At 35.1% G+C, this 17,230-nt stretch overlaps 1 protein-coding gene across 1 annotated transcript; it reads left to right on the top strand.

Moving 5' to 3' along the window:
* Positions 1–8,750: 8,750 nt before the first annotated feature.
* On the top strand, positions 8,751–10,989 carry LOC123560150 (uncharacterized). The gene is made up of 3 exons (XM_053516757.1): positions 8,751–8,890; positions 9,471–9,782; positions 10,044–10,989. Exons 1-3 carry the CDS (start codon positions 8,755–8,757, stop codon positions 10,118–10,120), a joined length of 525 nt encoding a protein of 174 aa, XP_053372732.1. The 5' UTR covers positions 8,751–8,754; the 3' UTR covers positions 10,121–10,989.
* The last annotated feature ends 6,241 nt before the right edge of the window (positions 10,990–17,230 follow it).

A 17,230-nucleotide genomic window follows, 5' to 3' on the forward strand; every position in this document is an offset into this window, starting at 1 on the left:
CAAATAGTTTGAGCTGAGGCTAAAAAAAAATAAAGTGAAACAAAAGCAGAAACATTTTATAGGCATTATTAACGCATAACCACTTATGTAAATAAAACAACGGTACACAGAAGAATGCATCAAAACGTGTATGCCCTCCAGCGAGCACCTTTTTTAAGAAAAAAATCCCTGAACAAGTCTTATGCTATCGAGTATATCATTAAGGTATACTAAAGCATTGCAAACACACAAAGAAATTTGACTTGTTTTATGTTTTGGCTTAACAGGTCAAGTAAGAAAATAAAACAACAGTACAAAAAGAATGCATCAAAAACGTGTATGCCCCTCCAGCGAGCACCTATATAAAAAAAATCCCTGATATGTCTATGCTATGAGTATATCATTAAGGTAGGCTAAAGCATTGCAAACCACACAAAGAAAAATAATATTTTATGAGCTGAACTTAAATTTTGTTACAGGACAAGCTATGTAACTTGATAAGTAACTACATATGATCTTTTGATTATCTATAGTAAAATGGCAGTAAAATAAGAGTGTGCTTCAGCAGTATACCTACAATTTTTATTTCTACTTCAAATGTTGAACAATTTAACATCTTAGAAAAACTAGAGCTATCACTAAATTGATTAATACCCCCACCAGGTATTTTTTTGTTTTTTTTTTTCTGATACAGGAAGGCAAAGTCCATATGGATCTGCCAATACTAAATTCGAGAACTTTTCAAGCCTTTATCCAGGATTTATTAGATTCAATCTTTATAAGATTCATAAACATGTTCATCATTATATACTGTAACTCTACACACCTTACAATGAAGTGAATAGCATTTTGAAGTCCAATGTCTGATGTCTATAGCATGCTACCACTCCTGATACTTTTAGTATAGTGAAATCCTAAAAAAAAAAAAAGCTGACTTAAAGGGTGAATTGTACTAAATTAGGTAAACAAAACAGCACTTCGGATTATTTAGTTTTAATTGGCGGGAAAAGAAAGCTTATTTCCTGCGCCAGTTTAAGTGGCTTATCATGTTTTATGGTAAGTCAATTTCTGTTTTTTAGTCATTGTTGTACCTTATTTTGACATTTGGTAGCATTTCCAGAGATGGTTTTTTGCAATATATAATACAATGTAAACAAACCTCATTACTCAATGTGGTCATACTCACCTTTGAGCTACCAGTTTAGAACATATTCCATATTGTTGACCTGTCAAACAAAAATCTGTCTTTGAAGATACAAGAACCCTACTTTGTCATGTGTTTTGGTGTTTATAGCCATTCAAGAAACACAAGCTTGTAATTCTGTTTTAAAATGTGCGAGGCTATGTGCTACAGCTTCAGAAGTTTGTTTATGTTAATATAGAACTTATAGATTTTTTTACTACCGTACACCCATAATTAGGCTATTGAAGTAATTTAATGATGCATTGTTGTTGTTTTTTTAACACAGGATAGAAGTGGCGCGTCACTACTTATGTTTTTAACACGCTCAATCATATCAAATTATTAACTGCAATGAGTCTTCAATAATATCTAACCCGCACACTGGAAACTGACTTTGTACAAGCCTTAGATCGTGTAATGTTTGAAAGATGGTCTGCAAACAGCTACACGATTACTAAAACTTTGAGTTTCAACGTCATCCTTTCGCAAACTGAAAAATCATTTAAATCCTATACAAATGGTAAGGCTAATCGCAAAGCCAATTTAGTCCCGATTTTTTTAAAAACACTGAAAGTATCCAACGACACTAAAACAAATCCAACTGCCAGTTGGCAGATCTCTTGTTTTGAGATGGCAAAGGAGATTGATGGAAGGACAGACTATCGTTAGCTTTGGACTTGCTTGTCAACAGTAATTGTTAAATCGTCGTTATATTATAATTATTGAACTGTAAAAACAAAATTGAAATATCAAAATGATTTTAAGTTTTATACGTTCGTTGTGTTAGTACAAACATTCGAGTCAGCATCATACAACATTCTAACTTAAGTCACACTACACTTGTAACTGGTTGTCATGTTAACATATTTGTCTCGACAGACTGCATTTAAACAGTTCTTTGAAGTTTTAAACATTCCCGTTTTTTCACTCACACTCGTGTGAAGTAATTTCACATATGTGTGCGGTTATATTTCCAAGAGACACGAATAGATAGTCATCCTCTGTATGCCGACAGGATCAAGACTAAGCAAGCGGCACAGTGGCTGTCTTATTTCAACACATTTTGACATAATACAATAAAGTTTACAGCAAAGTGATGAATTTTACGTATTAATAGTTAAAGGTAATGAATGAATGTGATGACGACTGCAACAATGCTTCAAACTTCTTATTTTTAATTTTGCACTTGCCATTTTCATGTTGTCACTTCATAAAATTAAGAAATAATTTATAGCAGAACGGTGCTTTAACACTATTTATACACAATGGTCGGTTATACGTGGGACGTAATAATTTTACGAGGGCGCAGCCCGAGTTAATTATTTCGAACGACGTATAACCGCCCGAGTGTATAAATAGTGTTAAAACAACGCTTTGCAATAAATTATTTCGATTCTAATATATATTTTATATTAAAATTTAGATCAAGTATGACAGAACTGTTTCTACGTACATTTATTTAATTTATATATGATTTTACAACTTTAAGGCAGCCAAAACATGTTGCATGATTTGGCGTTATTTTTTTATAAGAGTCCGTTCAGTATCATTTAATGCCAATTGTATCATTTAGCGAAGTTGTACAATCAGACGTTTTCACACAATTCAAAGACCAACCACAACCGAGTGACCTACTTTTTCTTCCCACATGAACTTCGTGAAAATTGTTCTGATAATACTGCTAATACAAGATGACAGGTGGAAAATTTAGGCCCTCCCTGATTTATTGTGTTTTCACAACTTCATTTGTAAACCGTTTCAGTCAATTTCTTTTCAGTATAGTTTAAAAACATAGATAAATAATGTCTTACACTGTAGAAACAAAGTGTGGTCTAAACTCTATTTAATACATCAAATACTAAGCATACTGGAACATTCATTCAATAAAATGTTTAGATGTTAAACACATTATTTTGACCTGACTTATGTCACTGTCAATCTGTAACGAGATACTTGAAATCCTCCTTTTTCATGAAAATCATGTATACTTACCGTCATGGAAATACAAAAGAATACAGTTATTCTAGCTGTGGTAGTTATTCTAGCTGTGGTAGTTATTCTAGCTGTGGTGGGTCTTTAAGAGCGATATCACAAGTTTAAGCTGTCCAGTGGTTCATTTGTCACGGGCTTTCCAAGACGGTGCCCGTCTACGTTCGTTGTCTGTTTATTGCAGAGCTTTGTGCGTGCATGAGTGCGTTCGTCCGTTCGAGCGGGCGTGCGAACACGCGCATGTGTGTGTACACGTGCATCCTTGTACTAGTACGTTTTGGGGAGAATGCGCTTTTGAATATCCGTTTCCTTTTCCCACTCTGAAGCAAAAAAAAATCTGCGGTATAGAACATAATTGCAGACTCGGTTTAACAGAACTTGTTCATTACAGGTAAAGAAATGCACAACACCCTTAAATCGTCCCGTTTGTCTATTCACTGCTTTAATTTTCAAATGTAACAGGTTTAAATTGCATTAGCAGAAAAATCATGATTGCACTGTTATGTAGGAGGAAACATGTAGCAGAAAAAAAAACATAATTGCACGTGCTATGTAGGAGGACACATATAGCAGAAAAAAATCATGATTGCACTGGTATGTAGGAGGAAACATATAGCAGAAAAAAAAATCGTGATTGCACCGTTATGTAGGAGTAAATATGTAGCAAAAAAAATTCATAATTGCACGTGGTATATAGGAGGAGACATGTAGCAGAAAATAAATCGTGATTGCACGTGGTATGTAGGAGGAAACATATAGCAGAAAAAATTCAAGATTGCACGTGGTATGTAGGAGGAAACATACAGCAGAAAAAAATCATGATTGCACTGTTATGTAGGAGGAAACATATAACAGAAAAAATCATGATTGCACTGTTATGTAGGAGGAAACATATAGCAGAAAAAAAATCATAATTGCACGTGGTATGCAGGAGGAAACATACAGCAGAAAAAAATCATGGTTGCACTGTTATGTAGGAGGAAACATATAACAGAAAAAATCATAATTACACGTGGTATGTAGGAGGAAACATATAGCAGAACAAAAATCATGATTGCACTATTATGTAGGAGGAAACATGTAGCAGAAAAATTCATAATTGCACGTGGTATATAGGAGGAAACATGTAGCAGAAAAAAATCATAATTGCACGTGGGATGTAGAAGGAAACATATAGCAGAAAAAAGTCATGATTGCACTGGTATGTAGGAAGAAACATATAGCAGAAAAAAAATCATGATTGCACTGTAGGAGGACACATATAGCAGAAAAAATCATGATTGCATTGGTATGTATGAGGAAACATACAGCAGAAAAAAATCATGATTGCATTGTTATGTAGGAGGAAACATGTAGCAGAAAAAAACATAATTGCACGTGGTATGTAGGAGGAAACATGTAGCAGAAAAAAAGTCATAATTGCACGTTGTATGTAGGAGGAAACATATAGCAGAAAAAAATCATGAAATTATATTAGTCCTCCACCTCAGATTTATGTGGGGAAGTTGGAAGTTACTTGCGGAGAATAGGTTTGTATTGGTACAGAATCCAAGAACACTGGTTAGGTTAACTTCCCGCCGATACATGATACGTTGAAAATTGGCGTTAAACCCAAACAAATAAAGAAATGTATTTAAAATGTAATTCAAGATAAAATCATTAAAATATGTTTGGGCTACTAATAATTGTCAATACAAACTAACGCAATAAGATTGGATGGGAGAGAGAGTCATCCTAAATTTGATTAGCATTTAACCGTATGCAAGTTTTTCATGTTTTATCAATGTAACTAAGTTATTTTACTGATAAAGTATAGTTTGTTTATATGTAGGTAATTTTTGCGGTTTACTGAAATGCCACAAGCATTTTTTTTTCGATTCACCGATAAAATGTAATAAAAAAGGAAATCAAGTGAATTGTGTGGTGGCGTGTAACAAGAAAAAGTACGATCAAAATTCATCACGTATTTTTTTCTGCTTGACATCTCGGTGATACTGCACATGCTGCTCTTAGTGTTTGAGGAGGCTAATAAAGTAAAATGGATAAAAATATCGTCCGTATTATAGTTCTGCTGTCGTTAGGTAAAGTGATTTGATATATATATATATATATATATATATATATATATATATATATATCTTTATTTTATTTACTATATAGCAAGTATAAAACAAAATGGGGTGAATTTAAGAACAATATTCTCTTTACTATAATACTGTTTGTAGTTTTCGTACTTATGCTGGTTAGAAATAAATACAAAAGTTACGCAACAAGACGCGTTTTCACATTACGAAAGCTCCATGTGACAAGTGGGTGTGTTTTTTCGATCTCGTGGCAATGTGATACCAACTCGTTGAAACAAAATTTCATCTTGTGACTCGAGATAACTAACTCGTGGAATGAGACTTTATTTCGTGGTAACGAGATAGTACCTCTTCGGAACGAGACACTGACTCGTGGTCTAAAGCCACGGGGTAAAAACATGAACACCACCCCTTGTTACACCTCCGAGCTTCTATACTTTTCAGATCGCAACCAAACCTAGGAAATTCTTGTTTAAAAAGATCAGTCATAATCACTTTTTTAAAACTAATTCAGCCCTATGTGCTTAAAACTAAGCAATTACAATCGCGTGTAATTTATTTTAAAATGCTAGAGACTTTCATGCATTTCAGTTTTCTTACTTCCAGCCATTTAAATCTGTTTATAGTTCACTCCTCAGTCTATCTTTATCTGTTACTTGTCTGTGTATTCTCAAGCGTAAAAGTAAAATAGACAAAAACGTCTTTGCATCTGTTGTTTAAGCACAGTGGGAGTATCTGCTGTATCAGTCATGGAAGATGTACACGTGAACTATTGATATGCCCACTGGACGGCAATTATAGGATACCCAATGTGGACAGGACCCGAAATTTGGCGACGCCTTTTCATGTCTGGAAACTTCTTACGGAGCAAGATATACAAAGGCCGACAATATGCTTCAAGATATAAAGATTACAAAGCTGTGTTAAAAACATGATGGAACTGTACACATGTCAAGACACGCCGCAGAAAGTCTTCTGTAGAACTTAATGGTTGAATGAAAGTAAAAAACCCTGCTTGCCAGTCGTTTTCGCAAAACTGGTAATTAACCTAATTTTATCGTATCAAATTAAAACATAATATTCCATATACGGGAAAAGTCGATGCAATGTTAAACAATTATGCTTACGACTTATATGTAGTACAATTAATAATATCTGCAACTTTAATACCTTTTTGTTGTCATTCTTTTGTCAATTTTGTGCTTTTCTTCTTGCATCTTTTTTTTCGTTTACGGTCAACGAACTTAACAACGTTTATTCTTTATTCGAGCAGCGACCTTTGATTATTTAGCTGTTCCCGACGGCAACATAACATTAAACGTGATCATCAATTTTATGACAATAAAGATAAAGTACTTTGGATATCTAAGAAAGCAGTGGTAATGGAAAAAGAAAATTGTTATTGATTTAATCGAGGAAGGTGTTATATATCCCGCGGATTGATTTCCCGAGGACAACCCTGACCTATTTATTCGTTGCATACCAAACCTGCTATACACATTATTCCAAACATATTAATTCTGTTATATTTATCTGTAACTATCGGCAACACAAATTCTAAAAACTGATAAAATGTAGCAAGATTGGACACTACGATAGCTTTAAAAGTAAGATATATATTTTCATGAAACTAGGTGACTGGGTAGATAGCTATATGGAGAATATGCACGTCATTGTTTGCTATATAAGCGACAAATGTGGTTGCTATGAATAAAAGGGATTTTTTTTCAGGAAATATAGTAAATCGGTAGAAGACAATATTGGAGAATATTTTTTGCTTGTTCATCTGTCAGTCTGTCCGTCTATAAGTCACAGATGGTGCATTCTTTCACAACTGTAAAAGTGCATACATATACAGATGGCAATATACAGAATATGCACATACCTTTATTTTGTTGTTTCGGAAAAAATGTGTTTGCTATAGAATAAATATTCCAAACTATGATAAAAGAGTATAAGAGACTTTATTATGAATTTGATAAAAAAAAATCTGAAAAAAAAAACAAACATATTATTTCATTTCCTCCACTTATACATCCATTTGTCCATCTGTCTGTCGTAAAATCAGTCACAAATAGTTCATTCTATCATAAGTTTATAAGTGCAATTTTTTACATAAAACCTGAAGAAAGATCATATAAAAAGCAACGCAAATAATGACTGTTCTATGTGCAATGACTTACTGTACTAAATGCATTTTTGTCCCTACTAAACATTGAAGTTACTTTTTAAATCTCTTCTGTTTCATTTGCATAATTATACATTCGCCTCTACACAATTCCTTCATAATTGTTTAACAAATAATTCACGTGGATTGGCACTGTCGTAAAATTCATTCTTTTGCCATATCAAGGTTATTGCGGAATAAATAGAATGTGATTTTAGGTAGATTTTAACTCTTGCTTGGCTTACAGAATTCTCGAAATAGACTCAGTGTTGTTATAACCCTGGTCCTGTGTGATCATGGTTCCGTTCAATGTATCCGTACATTAGAAGTCCGCTATAGTCGGTACTACGAGGAGTGGAGGGTGTTCCAATCTCATTTCTCTAATGAACAGACTCGCAAACCAAGTCTGCTGTAATTTTGTTTAACTGCGTTGTGTGCCTCCGAAGAATCTTGTAAAAGATTTTATTACTTAAAATGCAATCTGTCGGTGTATTTTAATCTCATTGTCTACTTCTTCATTATTTTTACTTCAACGTATACCAAGAACAATGACAGTTACTTTTTTTCCAAATTTCAAAAGCCTTCTATCAACATTGCTGACAGAGATCAACAACCGGACCACCCTTACGTGCTGGTGCTTTTAGCAACCCGCTGCTCAAAATACCAGTCACACCTGAGCACGTCACCAAAATCCAGATCATCAAACTCGGATGCTAAAATAACACAAACGGATGTCAACCCGGTAAAAATTATGTTTCGTTATACGTTACCAGTTTTTTTTTTTTATATAATATTGTACTTCCAACTTTGAAAAAATAAAAACGCAAAAGTCAAATAGATTACAATTTATTAAAGTCACAGCGGGACTTGATGCCCGCCATATAGGGTACAAGCTCCCCGATGCGTTTTGCCACTGACAGTTCCAAGGCAGTGTCCCACTGTGATTCTTTAACTATTTGCTTCATTTTTGTTTGCATATTTTGCTTTGTCTATGACTTTGTGTGCGTCTGTTTGTGCATCCTGCGTATCGAGGAGGCTGTGTTCTTAGAATAATGTGGCTTTTCCTGTCGGACATTTGTCCTTGTTTGTCATTCAACCGTGTTGGGTTCACTTGAACTTTTGATGAAGTCACAAAGGCTATACATTATGCATCAACGCAGCCAATAATAGACTCAGGGTGAAGACTACACCTTAGACTCCAGAAATTATAAAACCTCACAGAATCCCCAATCAAGCATAAAAGTTTGTGTATAATTTACAGGACCCAAACTTGGAAACCGGACGTTATTGCCGACAAAAATATATTGACTCGGCCAACGTTATATTGTCGGTTTAATTTTTAGGACCCCGCTATGGAAAATCGAGACTATTGTAGTGTTACCGCAGTCTGGTACATGTGGAAAAAAGACAATGGGAAGGAACAGACATGCACATTCATGCATAATAACGTAACGCAAATAACGCTTACAAAGAAGGCATATTTTAATTGTATGTAAATTTGATATTACAGTTTCATACGTTATGTTTACAGACAAGTGAAGATATAATTTGCTTTAGTTATTTTTTTTTTTTTTTTTTTTTTTATTTAACGTCGCACCGACACATGATAGGTCATATGGCGACTTTTCCAGCTTTAATTGTGGAGGTAAAGAACCCCAGGTGCCCCCTCCGTGCAATATGTCATCACGAGCACCTGTGTAAAACCCCAACCTCCGTAAGCCAGCTGGATGCTTCCTCACATGAAGATTCAAACGCCCCGAGTGAGGCTCGAACCCACATCGATGAGGGGCAAGTGATTTAAAGTCAGCGACCTTAACCAGTCGGACACGGAGGCCCCCGCCTTAGTTAATAATATATATATACACAAAAAGCACAAGTATATCGCCAATTATTACATTATAATATAGAATAATAAAATCCATAAATGTCCCAGATAAATAACTAACAAGTAAACATTAACATATCTCCCGTTTGTTAAGTATACTCCATTAATAATGCTTCATACTGTAACTTTTTATCTGATATAGTTATAGTCTATTAGTCTATTTGTTTGTTTTGATATTTTCAGTTCCGCCCACTATGGTTAAAATCACTGGAAATAAACCAAGTAAAACAGGAGCAATTTTGACCTTGACCTGTTCAACAGATTCGTCTTACCCTGTATCATCGTTAGAGTGGAGAAAGGGCACAAAGACAGACATCAACGAAAACGATGTCATTAACAATAATACTGCACCCGTTGTGATGGACGCGGAGTACAATGGCAAAAATATCTCGCAAAATTTAGGTTTAGCAGTTACACGTGCTATGAATGGGCAACGTGTTTCCTGTTGCGCAGACGACGTTTGCGACTCGGTGATACTGGCTATAGATACGACATGTAAGTAATCACGGGCGCATGCAAACGCTAATAGACCACGTGCACACACAAAGCTATCGCATGCACACACAAAGTTATATATAATTTATTCCACCCTGGTGCGATGAAACTAGAAAATTTTGCAACATTTGGAAATAAGTTATTCTATCACATATCACTGATTTAAAGTGAATCTCAGTTAATTCGATATAAGAAACAGATTTGTAATATTTCAACAGTCTAGCGAGCGTGTTCTATCTATATATTTTCTTTCAATTTCAGCTGCCGGTGTTACAGTGACAGCGTGGATGACTTTGTTGGTTGCCTGTTTAATATTCATCAGTCAGTTACAGAACTAGCGTGGTTTGCTGTATGTGTAAACGTTGAACTGTATTCAAAGTGTATTTTTCCATCCTAAATTAGTTTTCTGTCTTCTCAAAACGTGTTGATTATTGTATCATACTAAACAGTTCAATGAGTTTTAGACAGGATAATTAAACAACCGAGACCTTGTGAAGCACGGTATATAGTAAATGAATATCCCATTGTTGGAACATAAGCCTGCTTTCTAGTGTACCGGTATACTATTATTTACGGAAATGAAATGTGCACATTCTCGGATACATTTTTATTTCATGCCTCCTTTTGCTATTTTGCCTTTCATCAAATCACATATGTATGTAATATTTACATTACAGATATGCTATACTCATCTTTCACTTAAATATTCTATTATCAAATATTCATTTAAATATCAAAACGTATGTAATTTGCATAAGTAATTTGCATAAGTGTGTATATAAGCAAGCTGTGTCATAGATAACATGCATCTGTAAAACTACTGCTCAGTGTTTATAGTGACATAAAATATTCATACTTTGTTTACTGACATATTTATCAATGCGTAGTATTTTGCATTTAATATATTACTGTTTATATAGACAAACATGTTTATTTTATATTAACTCTATGTTCATATTTCTGAATATTAAATTTAGGCATAATATAACTGCGTTAGCTTTCTTATATATCGAAATGAATTTCACACTACGGACATTTTCTTAATAATGAACTTTCATAATGCATCGACTTTGATTGTAAAAACGCGTTATCGCCCTGGTTGTATCAGCCAAGTTGTTATAATATATAAAACATCACTGTCCATATTCTGTAATACCAACACTATGGAAAAATTTCCGTTTTCATTTTGTGTATGGGTTAGGACTTTCAAAGAGTCACATACATATTGCTCGGCGCAATTCACGACTTGCTGAAAGGTTATATAACTTAAACGAACAAAATTACATGCAGTCCTTTTCAAAAAAATAATGATTATCCACACTGGCACTAGACCTGTAAGAAAAAAAACCACAGTACATTTCATATCGCAATATCAAAGTTTTTTGTGTAACGTTGACGAAAGCATTAACTCTGTGACATGAAATATTGAGACAATGTGACTGGTGCATTATAGTATAAATTACCATTTGTTCAATATGCATAGTTACCGAAATGTGCGTTTTCTATGAAAGCGAGAGTGATGGAAACATCCGAGCCGAAATGTTTCAAGATGAAAAATTCTAAACAGTACCACTAGCACAAACTGAATGCCGTTATAGCAGCTTTTATTATTCAACTTTACAATATTACACACTGTATTAGATCAACTGCAAACATCATATGAAAAAATAGAGCTAATACAAAGCATAACTCAGCCATTATGAGAAAGCAGGGCCGATACGAGAAAACAGGTCCAATATGGAATTCAAGCATTCTAATTGGTTCAAAAGAGAGGGCCAATACGGAGAAGTCACCACTTCCGTTAGATTGTTAAAGAGAATTCCTATAGTTTTTTTCCTTTCATAGAAATTTTTTAAATTCACATATATGATAGGAAATTTTGTGCTGAAAACAATGAACAAATAAAACAATAGGTCACCAGGCTTGTTTTTGTGAAAAATTGTACTGAACACACCCACTGTTGCTGAAACTGCTAGCGATTTTTCAACATTTTCATAATTTTCTGCTTTTTTTATAAATACCAACCAGAATATACATCAAGACAGCACAATAAAGTTTTTTCTTTTTACAGATTTTATTATATACTTATTTGATATCATAGTCATATTGGTAATACTCTATCCTTACAATAATGGGTACAAATGAAAAAAAAATATTGTTTAATATTTACTTTTGTGAACTTTTTTCAGTGAAAAATACCCATAGTGAAGAATATTTTTTTAAATTTTGAAAAAACTCTTTCATAGAATTTTTTCCTGTTTTTCTTGTGTGTAGATAATTGTATTGTGAGCATAAAAATGGCTAAAAATATATGGGTCACCAGGCTAAATTTTATGTTAAGACCGCTAGAATACAACACCTGTCCGGACGGAAAATGGCGCGAACCTGGCCAAATTGATTACATGTATGTCTGCTAGAAGTTAAAAAAATGTTTTAAAAATTCTTAATTCTTTCTATAATTGAATACAAAATAATCTGAAAGGTGATATTGTCATATCAGTACTAAGTCAATTATCTTACATTATATGAACAACACTGTCTTTGTACTAAAATGCGATGTGAAAACACAACCACAAAAATAGCAAGATACCTGTCAGGCACGATACTTGTCAATACAACATAAACCAGTATCAACATTTGATTACTGATAAAACTTATCAAAAATGTTATTTCATTCAAGATTCCTCATATTTAAGACTGTCTGTAACATGTTTCAACAAATGTTGACTTCAGTTCAGTTTTCCATAGAAAGTGTCGGCTGCGCAGAAAGATGCGCATAAAAACTATCGGAATTCCCTTTAAATGACGCCATTTTGTTTTACATTAAACTTATACGTTACAGTAGTTTTTACATTTTTGACAAAAATATTATCTAACATGTTTATATAATAACTAAGTAAGGCAATGTCGGTACAAGTTTACGTTTTTTTTTTTTTTTTTTTTTTTTTTTTTTTTTTTTTTTTGTAGATTATAACGATACTTTCGGCTTATTCGTTATTGTGAACAAACAAGTTCCTGTCATAAATTTGACAATTTTCAAGGAAATATATATTGTTAGGATTATTGAGAAAATATGCGAAACTCAAATTAATTGAAAGGATGAGACTTATCTTAAACAGACATTTAGAGAGTGTGGATTATTTGTGCAATAATAATTGCGATTCATATACTGGGAAGTGGATGAAAAGTACATGTAGCCTATTGACTGCGAACTTGAATGTCAGTTATAGACTGCAAACAATTTCGGATAAGAATAAAACGAGATATGGGGATGTATAATATGTGATTGGTTGGTTGTATTATCTTGATCAATACATATATGTACAATTTTGTGTCTTGTAGCCTGCACCCTACAAAGAAATGACATTTAAAGCAGTGTCTATCACAGCTCAAATGGTAAGATACATTGTGTACTCACTAGAGAAAACTAGAAAATGCTTTTGTAAAAAAGCGCATGTCTCCCCAAATGCAAAGTCCTATAGGCAAGAAGTCAATAGGGGTCAGGAGCGAAAGTCAAAGAGACACTGATGGTTGGCTGCAATCGGGATCATCTACTTGGCAACAAGTCCAGTCATACTGCTAAATTTCAACACTCTTGGCCTAGTGGTTCTCAAGTCACTGTTCAGGCTCCTGTGACCTTGACCTTTGATCAAGTGACCTCAAAATAAATAGGGGTCATCTACTCTGCATGTCCAATCATCCTATTAAGTTTCAACATTGTAGGTCAAGTGGTTCTCAAGTTATTTCCAAAAAATGATTTTACATGAACAGGCCACTGTGACCTTGACCTTTAATTGACTGAATCCAAAATCAATAAGGGTCATCTACTCTGCATGTTCAATCATCCTATGAAGTTTCAACATTCTGGGTCAAGTGGTTCTCAAGTTATTGATCGGAACTGGTTATCAATGTTCAGGCCCCTGTGACCTTGACCTTTAATGGAGTGACCCCAAAAAAAAATAGGGGTCATTTACTCTGTATGAACAATCATCCTATGAAGTTTCAACATTCTGGGTCGAGAGGTTCTCAAGTTATTGATTGGAAATGGTTTTCCATGTTCAGGCCCCTGTGGCCTTGACCTTTAACAGAGTGACCCCAAAATCGTTAGGGGTCCACTACTCTGCATGGCCAATCATCCTATGAAGTTTCAACATTCTGGGTCAAGTGGTTCTCTAGTTATTGATCGGAAATGGTTTTCAATGTTCAGGCCCCTGTGACCTTGACCTTTGACGGAGTGACCCCAAAAACAATAGGGTCATCTACTCTTCATGACCAATCATCCTATGAAGTTTCAACATTCTGGGTCAAGTGGTTCTCTAGTTTTTGATGGGAAATGGTTTACAATTGTTCGGGCCCCTGTGACCTTGACCTTTAAACGGAGTGACCCAAAATCAATGGGGGTCATCAAACTCTTTCATGACCAATCATCCTATCAAGTTTCAACATTCGGGGTCAAGTGGTTCTCTAGTTATTGATCGAAATGGTTTTCAATGTTCAGGCCCCTGTGACCTTGACCTTTGACGGAGTGACCCCAAATCAATAGGGATCATCTACTCTTCATACCAATCATTCTATGAAGTTTCAACATTCTGGGTCAAGTGGTTTCTTAGTTATTGATCGAAATGGTTTTCAATTTTAAAGGCCCCTGTGACCTTGACTTTGACAGAGTGACCCCAAAAAATTAGAGTCGTCTACTTCCAGCAGCCCTACAACCCTAAAAAGTTTGAAGGTTCTAGGTCAAATGGTTCCCCCAGTTATTGCTCGAAATGAAGTGTGACGTAGGGACGGACGGACGGAAGGACGGACGGACGGACAGAGGGACGGAGGGAACAGGGCAAAAACAATATGTCTCCTGGGGGAGACATAATAAAAATAAAAAATACAGCAAGTTCCAGTTATTGCTGATTATGTCAAGACATATATCTCTTAAAATTATTCACACATACCTACTTACAATCCATTCTGCTTTACTAGCTAAAATGATAATGCTTAAAACACATTTTTTTATCTTCAACATTTATGACTTCCGTAAGGTAACACAAAAGTTCTTATTATGTTACCGTCAATGTCCAAAAGTTGAGTAATAAAATTATCATTTTTTTTCTTCGTATAAGTTTATTTATACTCGCTGCCGGGAGTTCCATATGAGCGAGAATATCTGCGCCATCGTCTTCATCGTAGAGTGTCGACGGGCGTCTTTTCATGCTGATCGGTCGTAATCCTCTCGGATTTACCATGTTCTGCGTTCGTAGACAACTCTGAACTGAGGAGGTAAAACCACCCTTCTTAGGACCACTGCTCCCGCCCTTCGCTGCAACTCCAACAGCTGACCTTCATAATATTTATGACGACTTCCGGTGGAGCTGCATGCCTTCTCCGCGATGTGCGCGCGGCGGGAGCTCAGGAGAAGAAATTATCATTAATCAAGCGATTTCATATTGGCCTAGTTATTAGTCCTCGGGCAGTCGTATTGGCCCTCAGCCTACGGCCTTTGGAAAATACGACAACCTATGGACAAAATTTAATAACAATGCCAGTATGAAACCGCTTGATTAATAACTTTACATGATTGAATTTACAGGGAGAAACAAGGCACAAAAACGCTGATGTGGTATTAAAACAGAAAGAAGTGAATACTCAGAACCATGACTGACACTGTTCAGATTTATAGAATTATAACAGTAGCTCGATCTGGGATGCTGTATTCGATTTCATATTTGGCTAGTATTAGTCCTCGGGCAGTCGTATTGGCAAACGGCCTATGGCCTTTCGACAATACGACATCCCTTGGAAAATAACAATGTCAATATGAACCCGCTTGATTAATAACATTACATGATGGAATTTACAGGGAGACTTTTTACAGCTGCAACAAGGCACAAAAACGCTGATGTGGTTTTAAAACAGAAAGATTATACTCAGAACCATGACTGACACTGTTCAAATTTATAGAATTATAACAGTAGCTCGATCTGGAATGCTGTATTCGGCTCAAGTGGATTTTTGGCAGATCGGATCTCACCTTGCAAAATCCCTGATTGTTATTGAACGACATCTTCAATATTTATCGATATTAAAATGAAACTTAATGAAGTTTTTATGTGCGCTATTTATAGAACTGTGTCAAGTCATGTATTTTAGTGAAAGTAGTCCGGCAGCATACAATAAGGAAGGAACAATACGGAATTCAAAAGGTACAACACGGATTTTTTTCTACCTGTTCAGATTTGATTGTGAAATACAAGCCGATGTTTTACAGAACTTATAAAGGCATATAATAAATACATATATTATGATCATTGATTGAAAAAGCTTGTTAAACCAGAATCAGGTAATGACAGTTAACGAAAGAGTTGATATTTATTAAAGTAAGAAAAAAACACGAAAGGTCGATCAATTGAAAAATTACAAGATATGAAGCTTCTGTATGTACGGTTACCTTTTATGACGATCATTGTCGCGATCGAAAGGTGTTCAGAACCCGTCGGAATGCTCAATATTTGCATCAGAAATAGAGTAAAATATGTTACAATACAAGACAAGCAACAATTAAGTTTAAAGCATATCTGCAAATGTAAGAAGTCTACGTTTTCATTCTTACTGAACAATATAAATTCTTCAGCATGCCACGTATGCTACAAAGCACACGTCACTGAGTGGCTCTTGTAATATTTGTTTTTGTTTTCAATCCAACAAATTTGAAACTGCTATAGTAACACAGTATTCCACTTCTTTTAAACGTAAAGATGTAAAGGCGTCATGAGAAGGTCTAATTGACCATTGAGTTTGGGATAAGGATGTTGCGTAAGACATGTTGTCTCATTGCGGCATTATGGAAAAATCCCTGTTGGCTATTGACCTCCAAGTGTGACCTTGACCTTCCAGTAAACACATTTCACGTTGTCTTATCCAGGGGAATATTTGTGCTAATTGATATTTAAATCCTGTTTTGGATGACAAAGGTATGGACCAGACTGGAACAAATTCTATTGACCTTTGATCTCAAAGTGTAACCTTGACCTTTGAGCTAGGGGTCTGAATTTTGCGCAGGACATGTTGTATGATTACGGGAAATATTTATATATTAATCCCTTGACGGATGGACCGGACACGAAACAGACCCTGTTCATGCAATGTTAACATTTGACTGCCAAGCATTACCTTGACCTTTAAGCCAGGAGTTTGACACGTCATCGTCTTATTGGTGTAAACTTGTGCCAAGTAGTATTAAAATCTCTTCCTGGATTGTTGAACTTTGACGGACGGGCGGAAAAGCGAAATTCTATAGTCTCAGAAACGGGTTTTCTACCAAACGGGGACTAATAAGGTCCAAACATAACGGCACAAAAAAAGTACTGTGCGTGATCGCAATCTTAACCCCAGAGTAACAAACGCAAACATCCACGCACGTGTTGAGCGTATAATGTACTGACTAAAGGTTAGGGTTA

This window comes from Mercenaria mercenaria, chromosome 10, assembly GCF_021730395.1.
Source record: "Mercenaria mercenaria strain notata chromosome 10, MADL_Memer_1, whole genome shotgun sequence".
Taxonomy (NCBI): domain Eukaryota; kingdom Metazoa; phylum Mollusca; class Bivalvia; order Venerida; family Veneridae; genus Mercenaria; species Mercenaria mercenaria.

Excerpts from the sequence above, each read along its gene's own strand:
- LOC123560150 (XM_053516757.1), top strand. The coding sequence starts at position 8,755 with ATGGAAAATCGAGACTATTGTAGTGTTACCGCAGTCTGGTACATGTGG. Across the intron at positions 8,891-9,470 it reads AAAGAAGGCATATTTTAATT|TTCCGCCCACTATGGTTAAA; the intron begins GTATGTAAATTT and ends TGATATTTTCAG. Across the intron at positions 9,783-10,043 it reads ACTGGCTATAGATACGACAT|CTGCCGGTGTTACAGTGACA; the intron begins GTAAGTAATCAC and ends TTTCAATTTCAG.